The sequence below is a fragment of the Callospermophilus lateralis genome, chromosome 13 (assembly GCF_048772815.1).
Source record: "Callospermophilus lateralis isolate mCalLat2 chromosome 13, mCalLat2.hap1, whole genome shotgun sequence".
Classification (NCBI taxonomy): Eukaryota; Metazoa; Chordata; class Mammalia; order Rodentia; family Sciuridae; genus Callospermophilus; species Callospermophilus lateralis.
In genome coordinates this window covers 15369047-15388502 of record NC_135317.1, presented here as the reverse complement: position 1 = coordinate 15388502, position 19456 = coordinate 15369047, and the positions used below count along the sequence as shown (strand labels likewise).

General features: G+C 44.0%; 2 protein-coding genes across 6 annotated transcripts in view; one reads left to right on the top strand and one right to left on the bottom strand.

Annotated features, from left to right (window-relative positions):
- Nucleotides 1-719, top strand: part of Heatr1 (HEAT repeat containing 1) — a 44866-nt gene extending 44147 nt beyond the window's left edge. For both annotated transcript variants that reach the window (XM_076831596.1, XM_076831595.1), the window contains exon 45: nucleotides 405-719. In XM_076831596.1, the coding sequence (XP_076687711.1) occupies nucleotides 405-493 (89 nt within the window). In that variant the 3' untranslated portion in view covers nucleotides 494-719. The remainder of the gene's footprint in view (nucleotides 1-404) is intronic.
- On the bottom strand, nucleotides 360-19456 carry Lgals8 (galectin 8). Of its 4 annotated transcripts, XM_076831601.2 has the most exons (11): nucleotides 18972-19456; nucleotides 18043-18183; nucleotides 12796-12884; nucleotides 11572-11782; nucleotides 10085-10204; nucleotides 9512-9568; nucleotides 7633-7659; nucleotides 7381-7506; nucleotides 6851-6939; nucleotides 5961-6126; nucleotides 360-3316 (listed from the first exon to the last, which is right to left on the bottom strand). In XM_076831601.2, exons 2-11 carry the CDS (start codon nucleotides 18085-18087, stop codon nucleotides 3167-3169), a joined length of 1080 nt encoding a protein of 359 aa, XP_076687716.1. In that variant the 5' UTR covers nucleotides 18088-18183; nucleotides 18972-19456; the 3' UTR covers nucleotides 360-3166. The 4 variants fall into 4 exon arrangements, with proteins under 4 accessions (XP_076687716.1, XP_076687712.1, XP_076687715.1 ...); XM_076831597.1 differs by lacking the exon at nucleotides 7381-7506 and having other exon boundaries at nucleotides 18972-19437; XM_076831600.1 differs by lacking the exons at nucleotides 7381-7506; nucleotides 18972-19456 and adding an exon at nucleotides 18321-18631.

Here is a 19456-nt window from a genome sequence, read left to right as displayed (position 1 = left end):
GTGTTGTACCCCTCCCTCACAGCTCTTTCTGTTAAGCAGGGATGCTGGGCAAGGGGACCAGTACTTGCACGATGATTCGCTGCTTCTCATAAGCAGAAGAGCATCTTGCTCTGTGACTTGCCCCTGGAGAGGGGTTGTGTGAGCTTCTAAGAGCGCATTTCCTTGAGTTTTGGGTCTGGGAGTGCCTGCTCTACTCCCAGGCTCTGTTCTGTTGAACAGCCAGGCACTCTGTAGGAGGGAGGGAAGGCAGAGGGGAGTGCACCATGTGCCCTGGGTCGCCTCTGAGCTTCTTCCACTCTGAGGGAACTGCTGCTAGATAACATAGGACGTTGAAAATTAGGCTGATAACTGAGGCGGGATGACAAATGGACCCAGATTTTAATTTTGATATTTCATTTTTTTAGATGAATGTGAGGAAGTAGAACACCAGTGCCAAAAGGCCATTCAGCAACTGGAAGTCACGCTGGGGGAGCCGCTCCAGAGCTACTTCTGAAACTTTCCTTGGTTTTTAAAACTGAGTTCAGAGTTCATATTTTTATTTTGGGGTGTTTGGTGCCATGTTACTTTTGGTGCTTTCACACCTAATGGGACTACTTAAAGACCTTACAGACTGCTTTGCCAAGTCCGGCGCCTGGCCTATGCTGCCACACGAGCTTCCCCCTCAGCTGTATAGTTGTTAAGAGTAAATGATTTATGATGTAAGCACTTATAGTCTTTGAATGGAGTTACTCTGACTTGTGTGTTTGACTTCAGCACCCAAAGCTGACAGCTCCCTTAGACCTGAAGTCCTTACTGTTCAGCATAGCTGTGTCTCCCTGCTGGAGATTCACTCACACAATTCTGTGTTCAACAGGAATATATGGATGAAAGCCAGTTTGGGGAGACTGACAATGCAGCCTTCATTTCTCTATGTGTCCATGTAGGGAAGCACTTCTAAATGCATTTTACACTCAATGACTATGATTGCCTCCTGAATCTTTTAACCCTTTTGGGGTAGGGGTGGGGAGGCAGCAACACCATATTTATAAAACACCCCACACCTGGCCGGTCACACAGGAAGGACCCGGACATACTAGATGGCATGAGGGAGGGAGCCCCCTCCACAGTTAAAACACACCAACTTTCCTTTGGTGATCAACTCAGAAAACAGCAGCACATTTTTTCCAGGCTTTGAAGTTTGCTGTCTCTAGTGCTGTGTCATGGTGAAGCTGGAAGGTAAACACTGAGCTAAAATCAAACAAATCTGCCTTCTATTTATAAGGCATTGACGAACTGTTCCATAGAATGTTCACATTGAGCGAAAGTCTTTGATTTAAATTATTTTTTCTTAATTTGGTACCAGGGATTGAACCCAGAGGCACTTAACCACTGGACCATACCCCCGGCCCATTTGTTTTTGTTTTCAATTTTGAGACAATCTTGCAAAGCTCTCTGAACTTGTGATCCTCCTGCCTCAGTCTCTTGAGTGGTGGGTTACAGTGTGTACTACCGTGCCCAGCTCTGTCTAATCTAATCAAGAAATTTCAGTGCAGAACTGACAAACACAAGGCCAACTTTGAGCTCAGTGAGGAGCTTGCTAGAAATGCAGATTCCCCTAAGCAATGTCCTGGTGTCTTGATAAGGTTCATTAGTAAACACAAATGCTTTTTTTAAAAAAAATCTTAAGGTTTTGGGTTTCTTAAGACTCACTGAGGACAGTAGGAGTGGGCTTCTTTTTCCTCCTAAGTGCCTTTCAGTCTAACATCTCTGTCATATACACTCTGATGTCTTCATGGAAAGAAAGAACCCTATAACCCTGGGGGACTCTAGAGCCTTCTAGCCCACTTTGCAACTTTCCCTGCTCCCCTCCAAAGTCTTCTTGAGTTTGGCAAGACTCAGCACTACTTTTCTTAAATAAACAAAAAATTGATATTCTTTTTTAATATGTGGCTATAAATGATATCTAACCAAATCTGTTATGAAAATATATCTGAACCCTGGCAGAATTCTGCCTAGCAGTTTAACATGATAAAATGATGATTTTAGCTTTTTTCTTCTCTACACACAAAACTTTGAAATCTCCTCTAACAAGATCTGACCTGTAAAGATTCTACATAGAACTTCTGCCAACTCCCTTCAAATGATGGAAAAACTACAGAAAGGCAACAGTTGAACTTGCTGACACAGGTTTGATTTTAATCACTGAAGCAGAACAAGGTTTTGATCTCAGTTGCTAATGATGGACTAATTTTTAGAAGAGCAAAGGTGAATGCTGGTTTGCATGCCAACACAACATTTTTACGTTCCCTTTACCTAATTCATTGGTCTTTCACAAGTAGATTCTGCCTTCTGGGAATGCCTGTTTTATAAATACCCTGGGTCTCATCTCGACTTCACTGCCTCCCACAGGTATTTTACAGACCTTATGTACCTGACTTGCCACAGGCACACTCTGGCTCTTGACAAGAGACAGGTGGACTACCTGAAGTCTGGCGTCAAGCTAAAGTCAGCATCATTTGGTTTTTGTTTTGCTTTGACTTTTGCTTTTTTTTTTTTTTTTTTATTCAGATGTCATAATGTTGATTATTTGGAAAAGCTTTCTTTAGCAAGGACAACTAGGTGTTCATTAAGCTCAAAATCAATTGCCAGATGAAAGTTAGCATCTGTCCACAATCATGGACTAAGACAGGACTGACTGGAAGCCACTGCTGGGGAGGGGTAGTGGCTTCTGTAAACTAATGTTTTACAGGAGCATAGCCCTTAGCCCTGAAAGACCTCTGATGGGTGAACATAGTGTCCTCAGAAGACTGCACATGGCTGAAGGTAGGTCCTGCGCCCACCATGCACATGTCCTAGCTCCTAACACACTTATGACAGAAAAGATATGCTCAGTACCTATCAGCAGATGTAGTATAGTAGGCACTTAATAAATACTTGAGTGTGATTTTAAGAGGAGTCCAGGGGCAGAGAACAGAGCCACCCTAATGTTACAAGTTGCTGTTGCCCCTGTTTCCTCCTCTGGTGCTAGGGAGCCACAAAGCATGGCAAAGACTGAGAACATTCAGGAGAACTTAGTGCTGTGCAAGCTCAACTTAACAACAGAAACTGCAGGGACAGCCAGATGTGTTTGACATGGCCAGAATCACATAAGCCATTTGTATTTTGGGTTTTGTAGCAGTGGCGGCAGCTACCAGCTCCTTACTTCCAGTAAGCGAATATCACCATCAATGGCCAGCATGTCGATGCGGCCAAGCTCTTTAAATCTGTGCTTGTACTCCAGGCTGTGCACGCCATTTACTGCAACCTTGAATTCTCTAACATCACAATAAATTATCATCTGAAAGGAAAGGAAACACACCATTAGTGGCCTCCCTGAGTTTGTCTGTAGCACACTAATAGAGAGTCAAAGGAAAACAATCTGGTTTACTTCCTGTCTAGAGTGGTTCTCCCAGCCTGCTGCTGCTCACTTCCCTGCTTTCATTTCTAGCACCCAAATCAACCAGGGTATGGGAGTGGCACTTCCCGTCTCATCATACTAGGAAGGAACTTTCATATGCTCAGATTCTCCATGTGGATCCCCAGGGCCTACTGACCTTCCTTTCCTCTGCTCACCCCTCCTAAAGCCCCCATCCTGCCCCTTGCTCCGCAAAAACAGAAAGCTGCCCCTCATCTCAGTGTTTAGGAACTGATGAAGGAGGGAAGCTGCTTGTATCTTTACCCTTACTCATTGAGAGGCTTTCCAACTTACAGACTGGGGACTAAGAGCCTTGAGTTCTTTCCTGCCTCAAACTGTAGGGTCTTGGGCAAGTCAGACATTAATAGGTGATTTCAGAAGCTTGAGGCATTACTAACTCAGGACCTTGGTGGGTGGTCCTGAGGCCATTTCAGCTTTGCACAACTCGGCTTCAGTGTGTCTCCGCAAAACTTTTCAAAGCTGAATACCCCGTACCTCTGGAGTAATACTATTCTGGCAGTTTCATCACTAGGAGTAGCACTTTGGAGTGCTTTACCTAAACAATGAGATGCACACCCAAAAGTCTAGTGTCCTTTCACATCACCTGTATGCCTGATGCCAGTGTGACCACTGATTCTATCCACTCTGAAAAGGCTATTTTGGTGGCCTTGCACTATACTCCTTGCTATCCTGGAGACTTCGGAAGAAAACAGAGCAGCCCAGGCTGGCTGCTAATCCACCCATCCCTGGACGCCAAAGGTCTGCAGAGAAGCCAGTTAAGGTTCTTTATTCTTTTTTTGGTACTAGGGATTTAACCCAGGGCTGAGTCATATTCCCAGTCCTTTCTGAGACAGGGTCTCCTGAAGTGCTTAAGGCCTTGCTAAATTGCTGAGGCTGGCCCTGAATTTGCAATCCACTGGGATTACACACAGGCACTATTGTATCTGGTTAATGTCTTTCTTTTGACAGTAGTAATGCAAATGTCTACCAAGAAAATTGGCAAGAAGAAATGCCTGGGTAACAGCTGATCAAAATGAAAGTTCTAGGGCTATACAGAGAACTGAGGAAAATACCTACAATCTGAGAGATAGGAAGAGATAGCAGGGTGACTACTACTGTAAAACACAAGACACAGGAGGGACACAGGAGAGGCCAGCCTGGAAGAAATGAACAACAATCTCCTGCCAGCATCTGTTGTTCAGTTCAGAACATGAATTTAATAAGAGAAGAGCACATATTTGAAATAACAATACTGAATAATTTTTTTTTTTTTTAATGGAGTGGCTGGGAGTGTAGCTCAGTGGTATAGCACTTCCCCACCATGTATGAGGCCCTGGGTTTCATCCCAGCACTGCAAAACTATAAATAAAAGAATAAGTGAATCTGAGAAAAGCTTGTTTAAAATGAAAGTAAATGACATAGTGGACAAATCTGAGATAATCTCAAAAGCATAATAAAAAATCAGACGTTTCAGGCAATCAAAAATTGAGTCACTATGGAAGACTGCCAGCAGTGGTCAAGAGATAATTACCACTCCCCACAGCAGAAAACAAACGAGGGTGACTGGCATGATTTGAGGATGGATACAAGACACAGGATTAGTCCATCTCCCCTCAGCCAGGCTTTAGTTTTTCATCGTATTATCTTCATTTCTCTTGAGAGCATAGAACCAAACTTGGGCCCTGATAGGTCCAGTTATATCACTGGTTTTCTGTCACAAGCTACAGAGACCAAATTCCTTCTACGATCCTTCATCTACCTTCTGTGAATTCCAAGTCACCCTCTGTGCCCTGATTCCTGCCAATTCAGCAAACCTGTGCCACCCTTCCCACCTGGAGTGAGTTGTTCCCTAAATCTGGCCTTCCACATTCTTCCTAGCCTTCTGACTTCAATAACCACAACTTCACAGAACCTTCTGAATGCCCACATCTCTCTCTGATCCACATAAGGGCACTCATCACACTGGAACTAGGGAGTGAGCCTTCTGTGAAACTGTTCTCCTGTTTCCAGCCTTGATGTTCCTGCTTCCAAGAACCAGTTCTGATTTTCAAGTTCTGATGAGTCCTTGAAAGCCCAGTGCTTCAGAGCATATGATGGTCTAAAACGTGGAAGTGGGACCCAAATCAATGGCCCTAGGTGTGATAGTGTGTAGCAGTGAGGCCTATTCTAGTGAGCGAGCCCAGGCAGCCACTCAGCATCCACCATTCAAGGACTTCATTCTCTGCTCAGTATCTCAGGAACTTATTTCGGGCAAGGCATGTGTTACCACAGTACTGAAATATTTGGGGACTCCAGGACTACTTGCCTTTTAGCTGCAAGGGTCTGATGTATTTTTTCTTACACACATACAGAAAGAAAGAAAGGGCTGCGACACGAAACTGTGCCAAGATGGCAGGCAACAGATGTGCAAACCAGCAATTTTGGGGTTCCTACATTGTGTCCACCTGAGATTACACTCATCATTCAAGTCCTGAGACAAGTTTCAGGATTTGCTTTCCTATCCCATTTTCAAAAAATATATTCTTACCTCAAAGTACATCCCAGGACTAAATGGGAAACAGGTAATATTTCTCTCTTCTTCTCCCCAGGCCTCCTGAAGGAAAGAATTTCTTACAAATGCTTTAATATTCAGGCGTGGGTTCAAATGTAGAGCGATATCCCTTGATTTTCCTGATACTAGATCAACATTAAAGCTTTTGAGAAGAAAAAACAACAAAACAAAACAAAAAAAAAACAGTTAACCAAGTAGGACAAGAGTAGTGGCAGATTCTGCAATCTTAACATCAACTTAACTGTGACCATGACTATATCTAACTGGTAAGCACAGGGACAGGGGACACAGGCAAAGGTAAATTTCCAATTCTGAGGAGATAGCATTCCACTAGTATGTTGCTTATAAAATGAAAATAACAAAAAACTTTAACATCAGTGTTGAGGCTGAGATCCAGCTGGGCAGAAGCGTAAGGCTCAGTGCTGGAAAAGTAAATGACTGCTTCAGGCTGTAGGAGGCAAGTCTGGTCATGTGGGTGTTGTAGTCATCTTCTTGAATGCATATTACTGTCTAGGAAATAGTTATATTTCAAGCTTTCAGAAATCTGGCCATCTCTGGAAAAGGTTCTTAAAGCAAAAATGTTCTAAGTCACAAGATAGGAGGGGGCCCTAAAAAAGCTGCCCAATCTCTTGGGGCTGCTCTGGAGTTCTAGGAGGGCCTTGAAGACAGAAATGCCACCCTCTTGTCTGGCTAGAAAAGACTTTGGTCAGCATACTGGCTCAGTCTAACCTCCTCTTGCTTTAACGTTCTGTCTTTCACATGTGGTCTGTCATTAGCCCCACTTATAGCCCTGAGGATTATCATGAGGAAAAGGAGGCCTCAGGCGCCTGGCAGGGACTCCCACTCACTGTAACAGCCATACTGACCCTTTGGCGTCTGCATGCACTTCTCCTTTCACAACAACAGTTCGTCCAGGGCCCATGGGGGAGTTCAACCTCGCTTCAAATGGCAGAGTCTAAAAAGAAGCCACATTGAAAACCAGGAAGCGACTTCATGAGGAAACTGGCCACATTCCATGGGGGCATGGTTCAGAGAGCCTGGAAATCCCATGAGGGGACACACCAAGTCTGCTTTGGTCCCTAATGGGGCCCATGCAGCAGTGCTGTGCCTAGCTCACAGCATGTTACCAATGACAACATTTACACCACCAAGTGAGTGGGCATGGGTGGCCCTGATGCCCTGTGCGTTCTGCCTGAAGGGGAGGCAGCCATGCTGGAAGGAGTTGAGGACAGAGGTGAAGGGCTCAGAAACATGCCTGGGTGCCGCCTGTGTCTGTCCAGTGACAACACACAAGCATGACTAGCTGCTCTGGGCTGCTACTGAGGGACAAAGATGATGAACATAATTATAACTTAAATCTTTATGTAAAGGTAAGAAAATTTTTGGCTCTTCAAACCTTTGACAAAGAGTTGGTAGGTAGTATTTTGGTGGAAGTCAAAGTGTGATTGGCAGTCGGATCTCTGCTCTTGGTGTAGACAGTTTTGGGTACGATTTTAGAAATGTCTCCTTCTCTATTACTAGGCTGCAGGGAAACAGTTCTACAGTAAGGTATGGAAAGAAGGAAGCTGCCTTTCAAGGTTAAGCTATTCATTTTTGAGGCAATTTTATAAAATGTTCTTCATTGAATGACTAGAAAAAAAATACTTACAAGCTGTGAAATGCCAGACTTTTGTACCTATTGGAAGAGAGAAAAATGAGAATGTTTAAAGGAAAGACTGACATTCCATAATAGAAGCAGTCTGATGTAGTTGGTCAGCCTGAGCTCAGCTCTGGGCCGTCAGTGTCCACTCTACTCTGGGTGTGGCACCCAAGCAGGCAGCCAGTGCTTTATCCTGGGTGCCATGGCTAGAACAGAGACCAACAGCTCTGTTCATCTGAACCTTCATCCTCCTCCATAAACTGATAATATTTTATATAACTACATGTGAACTTGAAACACATCCTTTCCTAGTACCATCCAAATGCTGAAATTATGTGCTGTGAAATATTAATGTGTGAAAAGGGACAGACTGACTTTTATCCATTAAGACTAGCACAGATGCAGGCTGGGGTTGTAGCTCAGCAGTAGAGTGCTTGCCTCGCACCTGCGAGACCCTGGGTTCAGTCCTCAGCACCACATAAAAATATATGAATAAAATAAAGATATTGTGTCCAACTACAACTAAAAAATAAATATTAAAAAAAAGACTAGCAAAGATGCAATTTTTAAATTGCACTTGTTCCCACGGGAGAGGACATACACATGGATCTGTGCCACAGTCTGATGTTCAATACTTTAAAATGCCTTGTGTCAAACTGAAACTATGGAGCTTTCATCTCACTCTAGTCAGAATAGCAATTATTAATAATACAAGTAACAATAAATGTAGGATGTGGGGGAAAAGGTACACTCATACATTGCTGGTGAGACTTGCAAATTGTTGCATCCACTATGGAAAGCAGTATGGAGATTCCTCAGAAAACTTGGAATGGAACCACTATTGGACCCAGTTATCCCACTCCTCAGTAAATATACCCAAAGGACTTAAAATCAGCATATTATAGTGATGTGGTATGTTTACAGCAGCTCAATTCACAATAGCTAAACTATGGAACCAGCCTAGGTGTCCTTCAACAGATGAATGGATAAAGAAAATGTGGTACATATACACAATGGAATATTACTCATCCATAAAGAGAAATGAAATTATGGCTTTTGCCGGTAAATGGATAGAACTGGAGATTATCATGTTAAGTGAAATAAGCCAATCTCAAAAAACCAAAGGCCAAATATTCTCTCCAATACATGGATGCTAACTCACAATAAGGGCAGTAGGGGCAGGTAGGGAAGAATAGAAGTACTTTGGATTAGACAAAGGAGAATGAAGGGAAAGGAGGAAGAATGGGAAATAGGAAAGACAGTACAATGAATGGGACATAAATTTCCTATGTTCATATATGAATACATGTACATCATGTACAACCAGAAGAATGGGAAGTTATACTCCATGTATGTATAATATTTGAAAATACATTATACTTTCATGTATAACTTAAAAGAACAAATAAAAAGTTGATGCTGCAGTCTTGCAAATTACAAATAAAGTGATAAAAATAAATCAGGAAAAAAAATGCCTCATGCCAGGACCAGTCAAGAGCAAGAACAAGAGGTGTGTTTCACATGAGAACAGTATAGTCACACATACACTGACAGGTTAAGCATCAGTTCCTGGTACTGTGAGAAATATGTGCCACGCTGTTTAAATGATTGCTTCCAGCCTGGCCTCATAGTAAAAGTATATTTTTTTAAAACTCAGCCTTCCTTCCACCTGATGGCAACTAAAAAAAACCAAAAACATTTCATTAAAAGATTTCATGGGGCTAGGGTTGAAGCAAAGTGGTACAGCACTCGGCTAGCATGTGTGAGGCCCTGGGTTTGATCCTCAGCACTACATAAAAACAAATAAATAAAATAAAGGTATGTGTCCAACTACAAAAAAATAAATAAATAAATATTTTTAAAAATATAAAAAAAATTTCATATTTACATTTTCTCTACTTATCTGTGTCAGTCCCAGAGTAGATGCCTGAGTATTCTGTAAATCCTAAAGAAAAGACAGTAAAGATTAATATCCATCAGAATGTAACCTATTCAACATATCAAAAAATTAAATGGTACTAAACATGAAAATATCTTTGAAAATTATGATCCCAGAACACCTGACACTGGGGCTTCCCTCAGTGGCAAGCGTTAAAGAGAATGAGCTCAGATTTCAACAAGAATGTGAGCAGATGGCACTGCCGCTGAGAGTGCCAACTGTTTTCATCTTTCGGGGCAAGTTGGCAATATACAGCAAAACTTAAATTGCAAATACTCAGACACTCCCCACTTCTAGGAAAGTGAAAATACTCCATTGTGCTCCCATGAAAGGAAAATACATCTTCTCCAGCTAAAAAGGTTGGTTGTTTTGCTAGAATAAAGCCCTGGTCAAGAAATTGAGGAAGAGATTTATTATTTTATTTATTTTTATCTCATCTGAAGGTGTTAAAAGATATTTTCTGCCATTCCTTATGAAAACATCAGCAAAAAAAGGCCCACACTATGCATGGAAGGTACTCACCAGGCTGAAGCTAAAGCCCACTGAGTGGACATTAACTTGGCCATAAATGCCCAGAGTGTCTATTTTCTCTGGGCTGATCCTGTGGGCATAGAGCAGAGTGTGTTTTCCATTCACAGCCACCTGGAGGGACACAGAAGACAACACCCCCAAAACAGTTAATAAATTAACATTATCCAAATCCAAATGTTTCCTTGGCTTTCATTTTGTGCCTTTTCCCACAGGTCTCTACTTAGAGCTGACAAATTATGGCAGAAAACAGCTTCTGCACAGCAGAGTTCCTGAAAGTTCTGGGTTCCTGATCTGATTAAGTGCCCTGAACCACCTCCCCAGACAGACATGCACATCTTTCAGGGACATATGCACATGCACATCTGTGAACCTGGGCAGGTGCAGCAGACATGCAGGGACTCAAAGCCACCCGGCCCCTACCCTCCAGTCCTGGGGCCTGGGAACCTAGGTTAATGATTTACCCCACATTTCTCCCTCACACAGTCTCTGGGGACCACTCTAACAGAGACCACCCATGTGTCAGAAGTTTCACAAATCTGTATTGAGTGAACATGAGCAAGTTCCCAACTCATCTGGGATTGCTTTCTACCCGTGAGGAGGAGCCAGCATGGCCTCAGCCTCAGTGGGCACAGATGTGAGCAGAGAGCAGCGCAGCTCCTGCAAGTCCTCAGCATAGTGCCAGTCGCAAACAGGACCAACCCCTGGCTCCTTCTCCTTGCCTTCCCCCATATGCAGGGACCACGTTAGAACCCAAGCAGCACACAGGATGGTCTCTGACTCAAGGAACTTAAAATCCACCAGGGAGCAAAGTAAACACTTTAAAGCAGGAACAATAGTACAGGGACTGTTGTCCTAACAGGAGCTAGAAAGGGCGAAGAAGAGTGAGAAGAGGGAAGTCTAGGAGGTTAGAGGATTTTCCCCTGGGAGCACTACCCATGGGCCAGGGTGCTGCACAGACCTGCATAGATGTGAGACCCCTAGTAGAGTTGTGGGATCTCTAGTCTGCAAGAGCTCCGTGGGCTTGAGTGCCAGCAAGGGCAGGGGTTCCAGAACGAAATTCCACCTCCCACCATACACTCAGGTTATGAGAAAAACCATAAAGCCAGGGAGAATTTACCAGGTCCTCATGATTCTACATAACTATCCTACGGCAAGACCTCTCACTCGGGGTGCTGGCTATAGTTTACTTTCTCACACTTAATGTGATGCTATGTCAATTCAGAACTGAGCCCTGCTGGGGGAAATGTGACTAAGATGCAGCGACAGTGGGCCTGTGTCCCCGCATAGCCACAATATGCTGGAGAGTAGCTGTGCCCCAATCACAGCTAGGTGCTTGCTGGTCCTACTTCAGAGGACAAGTACAGAGCCTTGCACGTTCTCGGGTATAAGATGCAGATGGTGAGCTTGAAAATGTAAAGTGCTCCCTGGACACTTGTCCCCACTAGTTAAGACTCTGCTTGTCCTTCTCCAGAGCCCACCTGGAATTTGTCCTTCAGTACCATAATCACAATTTCAAACGATTTTTCCTTTTTGAAGGGCATGTCATAGGTGATCTCTTCCCATCCCCATTTTTCACTTATCAGAGTGTTGCAAACAATGCAGTTGGTCCTTTTGAAACGAGGGTTGAAGTGAAAAGCTACGTCAGCTCGAGGCTTTATGCTGCTGCCGCACTGTAAGTCCACCTGGAATCTGTGAGAAAAAACAGGCACCACGTGAAGCCCGGAGGCCAGCAAAAGGAAAAAGCCCAGAAAGCACCCAGGCCAAGTGACACATGACCCTTGTTCTTCACACTCAGGGTGCCACAACAGCTAGATGCCTCACCTTCCTTTCCTTCCACCTCAATAACAAGAGCCCTTCAGTCTAAGCTGGGTCTCCCTTGGCCTGCATGGTCAAAGCTCTGCCAATAAACCACTGGAAGCTGCCTTAAAGGGAAGTTGACATTTGCCCTTTGTCCTCCATGCTCTGCCTGTCCTCATACATGTCACCCAACTGCCCAAAACAATGATGGAGGCTGGGATTCTAGCTGAGGAAATCCAGACAGAGGACCTCCCCCTAGGGACAGCAGGGTAGAGCCAGACCCTATATCTCTTCCGACTTGAGGAGTTGACTGCCAATGTCCGGGTACCTGCTTGAGATCTGACCTTATAAAATCATGTTTGAGCATCAGCCACATAGCTGAGCCCAGCTCTGATACACCCCAGTCCAGGCTGTTCACCAGAAGCACTCAGTTTACCCATTTGAAGCTATTCCAAATGGTCTTAAAAGATGCTGTGGAATGTTAGACTATGCCTGAACCACCTCTGAAGCATCTGAAAATAATTCCCTTTTTTGTTATATATCTTATTCTTATATTAAAATCAAACTTTTAGGGCTGGGATTGTGGATCAGCGGTAGAGCACTTGCTTCACATGTATGGGCACTGGGTTTAATTCTCAGCACTGCATATAAATAAATGGATAAAATAAGGTCCATCAACAACTAAAAAACAATTTTTTAAAATCAGACTTTTAGCAATGAAATAAAAAATTCCAATAATCTTTCATCACTTATTCATTTTCATCTCCTCAGCACCTTAATGGAGCTGTTGATGAAAGCAGATCAGGCCTCAGAGTATCCAAATGGTCTCTCCCACATTATTTTTTGTTGTTACAATTATAAACATACAGTTTATGGTTTTTTTCCTTCTAATACAATGATCTTACCTGTCTGCATCACTAGGAACATGCCCACGGATTACAATTAACGATCCAGGATCCAGTTGCTCAGAAATGGTGCCCACATAGGGGATCATCTAAGGGAAAAAAATTGAACAAATATATGTTTACATAAACAAAATTACTTACCAAGTAGTTATAACCAAACCCAGTGATTGACAAAAAAATACTACAGTTTTATTTTATTTTTTTACAGGACTTGCAATTTTATTTTCTCAGTTATTATCATTTCCAGATGTGTCTGGGAGCATCATTATACTCATTTTGCAGAACTGACACTTAACAAGATAAAGTATTTTTTGCTCAATGTCAAATGTTGCAAAGTGCTTTGAGAATGACTACATTTTTTAAAGGCTGAATATAAATTGCTTGGAATCCAGCATCTTTCAAGCCATCTTCACTAATCAAACAGTTATAAGGGATCAACCAACAGAGCTAGGATCCCACAGTATCTGCAAATTACTCTTAGTTCCTTAGAAAAAAAGACATTATGCTTTTATTTTTATTTTTTAGTTTTTTTAGTTTTTTAGTTTTATTTTTTAGTTGTTGATAGATCTTTATTTTATTTATTTATGTGTGGTGCTGAGAATCGAATCCAGTGCCTCACAATGCCAGGCAAGTGCACTATCACTGAGCCCCAGGCCAGCCCCAGCCCCAGCCCCAACATACTGCTTTTAATTTGGTTGAGGGCTTTGTGAATTAAAACTTCTACTTAATATAGTAATCGTAAGAAGAAACAGAACGACTTAGAATCCACCCTTCTCCTCACTGCTTCATAGATGATCCTAGCAGAAGGCTTAAGACCACCCAAAGCCTGTGGCCCAGGCTGATGGAGACAGCAACAAGCCACACCCTCAAGCCTGGGGTTCCAGGCCCTGACTTCCACTGAACTTTCACATCACAGCCCAAAGAACCAGAGAGCTGTGCATCTTAAGGATGAGCTCTTATTTTAATGTTTATATTTATTGATTTAATTGTCATCATGGTACAGTTTTGTAGCTCTGGGAGTCTAGGAGTCTCTTAAGACATTCACCTACCTATTTAGCCCAGACCTCAGCTTTTTTTTTTTTTCAGTTGTTGATAGTCCTTTATTTATTTCACGTAGTGCTGAGAATCGAACCCAGTGCCTCACATGCCAGGCAAGTGTGCTACCGCTGAGCCACAGCACCAGCCCTGGACCCCAGCCTTTTTGTCTGGGACCTGACTGTCAGATCTTCTTTCCCCTTTTCTAGACATGACTCCCTGTCCCTGAGTGGGGATCTGCATCACATGGCTACATCTTCTGCATCTCCTTCCTCCCCTTTGGAGCCTCTGACAAGGATGTGCAGGCCAGATGTCAGTATGTTTTAGGCAACACTGGCCTGAGTGATGACATGCATGCCTAAGCCTACCCAAGGTGGCTCTGATCATCAAGAGGCAAGACACAAAACAAGAGAAGCCACATAGTGCTGACTGGTAGCTCATATGTGCAAGATCTTAGCTGGAGCGTGGTCTCCCCATGGAACCTTTCCCCAGTTCCCAGGCTGATGAGCTGCCCCTGCCCATCACAGCACTTTGGAGTCTGTTTGTTGGCACACAGCTCTGCCTTGACGCTGAGCCTTGTGGATAGACCTGGGTCACCACCTTTCCCTCACCAGGACCAAGGTCAAGAAATGATCAATACCTCTCACAGCCTGGTCACTGGGTTCTGGCAGACAAGTGATCAAGCAGATGCTGAACTTTGAGCCAAGGCAGCAAGCTCCTACTGCTTCAGCAATAAGACAAGAAATTATGGAAGCCAGTCATCTCACTGGGGTCATGGCCAATCGCTGCGGCAGGCAGGGTGAGCAGAGGACAGAGATCCACAGACCAGAGGAAAAATGCATCAACCACACAGATGATGGCTGCAGCTGCATTACTGGGTAGGTGGCTGGTTTTGCATACAGGAATACAAAAGGAATTACACTTCCATGCTGTTCTGAGCCACAACTGACTCTGAAAATACACAGTAGCATCTTCTATAATGTAAGTCTCTTAAGATGGGCAGATTTGTAACTTCACACTTTACAGATGTTAAGATTAATATCTGCAATTTGTTTTTTCTTTAAAGATGGGTGACTTATTATGTATGTCGCCCAGGTGGCCTCACATGGCTCAACCTGCTGCCTCAACTCCCAAGTGGTTTGGACTATAGGCATGCACGAATACAGCTGGTTAAGTGTGCTGAATAACATACTGGGTTTAATTTTCATGAGAAAGTCACCTACAAGATTATATATACCATGATCTCAACTAATAAGTATAAACATTAAAACAAAAACACTAAAGAATAAGCCAAAAATGTTGCAAGAGTTTTTGTGGAGAATGGGATTTTAATTTTCTTTATATATTTGTATATTTTCAAGATTATGTAATAAGCACTTATATTCTTATAACCACAAAAATATCTTTAATTATACACTTAATTTTATAGTTAGAAAGAGCTTTTTGAGACCAAATAATCTATTTCCATCATTGTTTGCAAATGTAAATAAGTTGTTCTAGTCTGATAAGTATAAATAACCATGTTGAGAATTTTGGCCACTTGCTGCTGTGGTTGTCTGTGTTAATGCTTCCCACTTTGGAAAAGACAACAAGATATTCCACTGTTTTGGACCAAGTTCATGAAACAAAATGCCCTGCAGCCCATTCATGAGCCCACGGCACCTGCTCTTGTGATGAGGGAGAAGGGCACTGTTTTCCAGGCAACTCCAAGCTAGATGCTTTGCTGCTTTACAGGTCATTATTAACTTATACAAAAAAAAATTAGAAACCAGATGTAATCACATCAAACACAATGCCACCAGTTAAGCAGTGGTCAGATGCGGTATTACTTGCCAAAACATCTAGGTGATTCATCCTGCTTTGCCTTTCTGATGACTACTTATTCAATGCCTACTGCATGCAATTATTAGGCAGACTACAGTTTATAAATCAGCATCCCTTTCTGCGTCTGGAAAGTGTCCTCTCTCATGAACTTGACCTCAGCATAACTCCTCTTTTATGAACTTGACGCCACTGTCTGGCAGAACTCCCAGCTCAGACATTAAGTCAGAAGTAGTGACAAGAAGTCATAGGGATGCAGTATGCACTTTAGCAAGGGGACAGCAGTCACATCCATAGTCAGAGGCAGTGCCAGTGCCACAGCACCACCTGTGTTCAGGGGTGACAAGACTCATTGACAGCATTTCTGATATGAAATGAAAATACTGTCTCCCACATTTTCACTCAATTTGAAAGGAAAGAAAATATTTAAAATATCATCAAATCAAAGAGAAATGCTAAGAAAACAATACACAGGCTAGTTACAATATTACCTTTTCCTTTCCAAGAAGAGTTATTATAGACAAAGTTTGTACAAAAGGGACCAAAAATTTTAAAACTATATGAAATAAAAATTAAAAGATACAGTTCTGTCTTCATAATGCCTAATAAAGAACACAGAAGAGACTCTATAATATATACTTCCTCATTGTATGAACTGATCACTAACAAAATTAAATAACCACCATGTGAAAAACAGATTTTTAAAGTCCAGCTTACAATATATCCTAACTTATTAATTTAAAATCTCTTTGCTAGTATGCCAAGTTTTTTGTCTTTTGACCACTGGTAGAGCAAAAACTGCAAATGGGAGAGTAATTTCAGTGTAAGGTGGCACTTCATGCTATGAATACTTAACAATGGGGAAATTTAAAGACACAGCAAAGTATTATTCTTGCCATTCAGCTTAGTTTTTCTACCTAACCTTTTGTACCACTCTGTGAGAACTGACTATGAAACAGAAAAACAAAAACAAAGCTATCTACCAGAACATTCTCCTTGGAGTCAGGTCATGATATGTCTCCAGACCCAAAGGCATTTTCTAGTATCAAGCAGCACTGTTCTGCTTTCCTCTTCCTCAAGTCAGAAGTTGACTTATTTTTGTTCCAACTCTACAGGGTATGGGGCTAACTCCAAAAATTACAAGAATCACCAGTGTGCTAGAATCAAGACATGCTCAGATTTTAACCTATAAAATAGTTTGCTAACTAACATTTAAAGTGTCTGTGCATGAAGGGTAGGGGTGAGCAGAAGCCCTGGCCATCTGCTCTGTTCTCCAGCTTGAGCCAAGATGATGCCCTTCAGTCACCCTTGGCAGGCAGCTGTTATTATAATTATTATTAGTCTTAATCTTTGCAGAATGTCAGGTCTACAACCTTGAGATGCTTTTAGCCCTAACGTGCACAAAATCATTTTAAATGTCTCACGGGTTTCAAATTCAGCAAGTTTTCCTTTTTAAACCCATTACTACCAAATACTAATTCTTCTAAAACTGAGTTGTCTGATATAGTGGTTGTACCTCACACTACTCAATGACATTGAAACTCAAGGGAAAAGAAGTACAGCAACAAAATAATTAACAAAAACGTGAGCCTATGGAGTTGGGGTTGTAGCTCAGTGGTGAAGTGTTCCCCTAACATGTGTGAGGCACTGAGTTAGATTCTCAGCACCCATAAAAGTAAATAAAAACAAAAATAAAGGTCTACAACTGAAACAAACAAAAAAATTGAGCCTACTTACTTCAAGGGCTCTCATCACCTCTGTTGCCCAAGAGTCTCCAATGGATTTACCAAAAACAAACCTGCCCTATCTCAGACCTAAATACAACTTCAGAGAAGTGGAAACTAGAGAGTTCTAAAAACTGAAGTGAGTTCTTTACTGCTCAGAGTGATCACTGCTGTTTCTGACAATCACAGTCATTTGGGGGTTCTTGAACCAGCCTGGTCTGGACAAGCCCCTGCTAACCCTGCTCTGTCTCACCACTGGCTCTTGACATTCTCCCTTCTCAACTACCAAGATGTATTTGAAAAGTGGAGGGAAAAGCTGAGACATTAACTTCTTATGGACAGTTCTAATTAAAAAATAAATTGAAAAACTTGAAAAGAATCCATTTCCCTTTTAAAGTGATGTTTTATGGCCTTAGCCTCCCCACCCTCCACCACCACCACAAGCTGACATTTCTCCATGTGCTTGCACACATTTTTTTGTTTGACACTATTCTCATATGACTTTGTATTGTCACTAATACCTCTGTCTCCCTAGGGGACAAGAACACCCACCACACTCCTACCACACTGAATTTTATTCTGGTCTCATTCCAATGGGTAATTACTATTCAATTGCATCTGCTCTCAATCCTGCCATGGGAAAAGTGATTTGACAGGAATCCCTTACCGGGTTATAGATGATGTTCTGAAGATTGTTTAAGGACAACATCATTCTTCTCAAACTTATTGTTGATTAGTCTCTTCTGTGTGTAAGATTTTAACCACGTTTCACTTAAAGGTTCCCCAGAGTGAAATTGAGGTACTCGCCCTGTGTAAAATCAAAATAGAGGGAAAACAAGAATACGTCACCTTTTCTCATAACTACTTTCAGGTTTAAACTGTTATTTTAGTAATATTTACCAACAATAGGTCATCGTTACTAACCCCCCATTCTTAAAATCGTACCAACGTACAAAACTTGGGTTCCTGAGTGCAGGAATTACCTCTAAAATATTTCGGTGCAAATTTTCTAATGTGGAATTCATTATCAAAATAACTGAACTTGGGGCTGGGATCTAGCTCCGTGGAGCACCCTTAGCATGTGCAAGGCTGCGGCCATGCCCCGCACACAGCCAGAGGAGCGGCACCGCTCTCATCCTCCGGCCGGCGACCGGGACCGGAGCTCTTCCCCAGGCGGCGAGCTCTACATCGGGCGGCACGGCAGTGTAGCCCCGGGAACCTGCCGGCGGCGGGCACAGCCCAGTTCCCCGGGGGCCAGTCACGGGACTGGCCCGGGGCTGCTCCCCGGAGCCGACACCCGCGGCCAGCGTTCCGGGGCTGCTCCCCAGAGCCGACACCGCGGCCAGCGGCCCGGGGCGCAGCCCGTGACTCAGCCGCCCGCCCCGCACTCTCCAGGACGCCGGCCGCGAGGCGACGGGGGGCACCGTGACCCCGACGACCCTCAGCCCCCGCGGGCCTGCGGCGGGGTGCTGGATCCCGGTCCGCCCCTGAAGCTGAGCGTGGGACGGCGATGCCCCAGGCCCGCCTCGGCTGGCGCGACCTTCCGGCCAGCGGGGTCCGGGCCGTGCCGCCGCCAAGGCGGGCGCAGTGACTCACCCCAGGGCTGCCAAAGCGGGAGCTACACCCGGTGTTTATCCGCCTCGGGTCGCCGTCCGGGCTTCCGAGCCGGCGTCCGAGGTGACTACGGAAGCCGGGGGAGTCAGTCCGCGTCCATTTCCGGGCGCCGCCGGTGTCCAAGTGCGGGCGTCCTCGCGGCTCTGGGGACTTCCGGCGGGCCCAGCTGCTGACCGCTGCCCGAGTAGGCTTCCTGCACAGCCTCTGGGGTCTGGGACCGCGACCGGCTCGCTGTGGGACGAGCAGAGGGGGTCAGCACAAGGGCACGTTTGCGGAGTTCCCGCGCGGATCCGGCTGCCTGGCGGACGCGGAGACGGGAGGGCCCGGCCGGGGTAGAAGGCTCCGGCGGCGCTTTCCGCCTCCAGCCAGGGTTTTCCCGGGTCCCCCTCCCCGTCCGCTTTGGGTCAGAGTCCAGAGAGCGCCGGACGGGGCAGCCGGCGGCGGGTTGCAGCGCAGGGCACTGACCA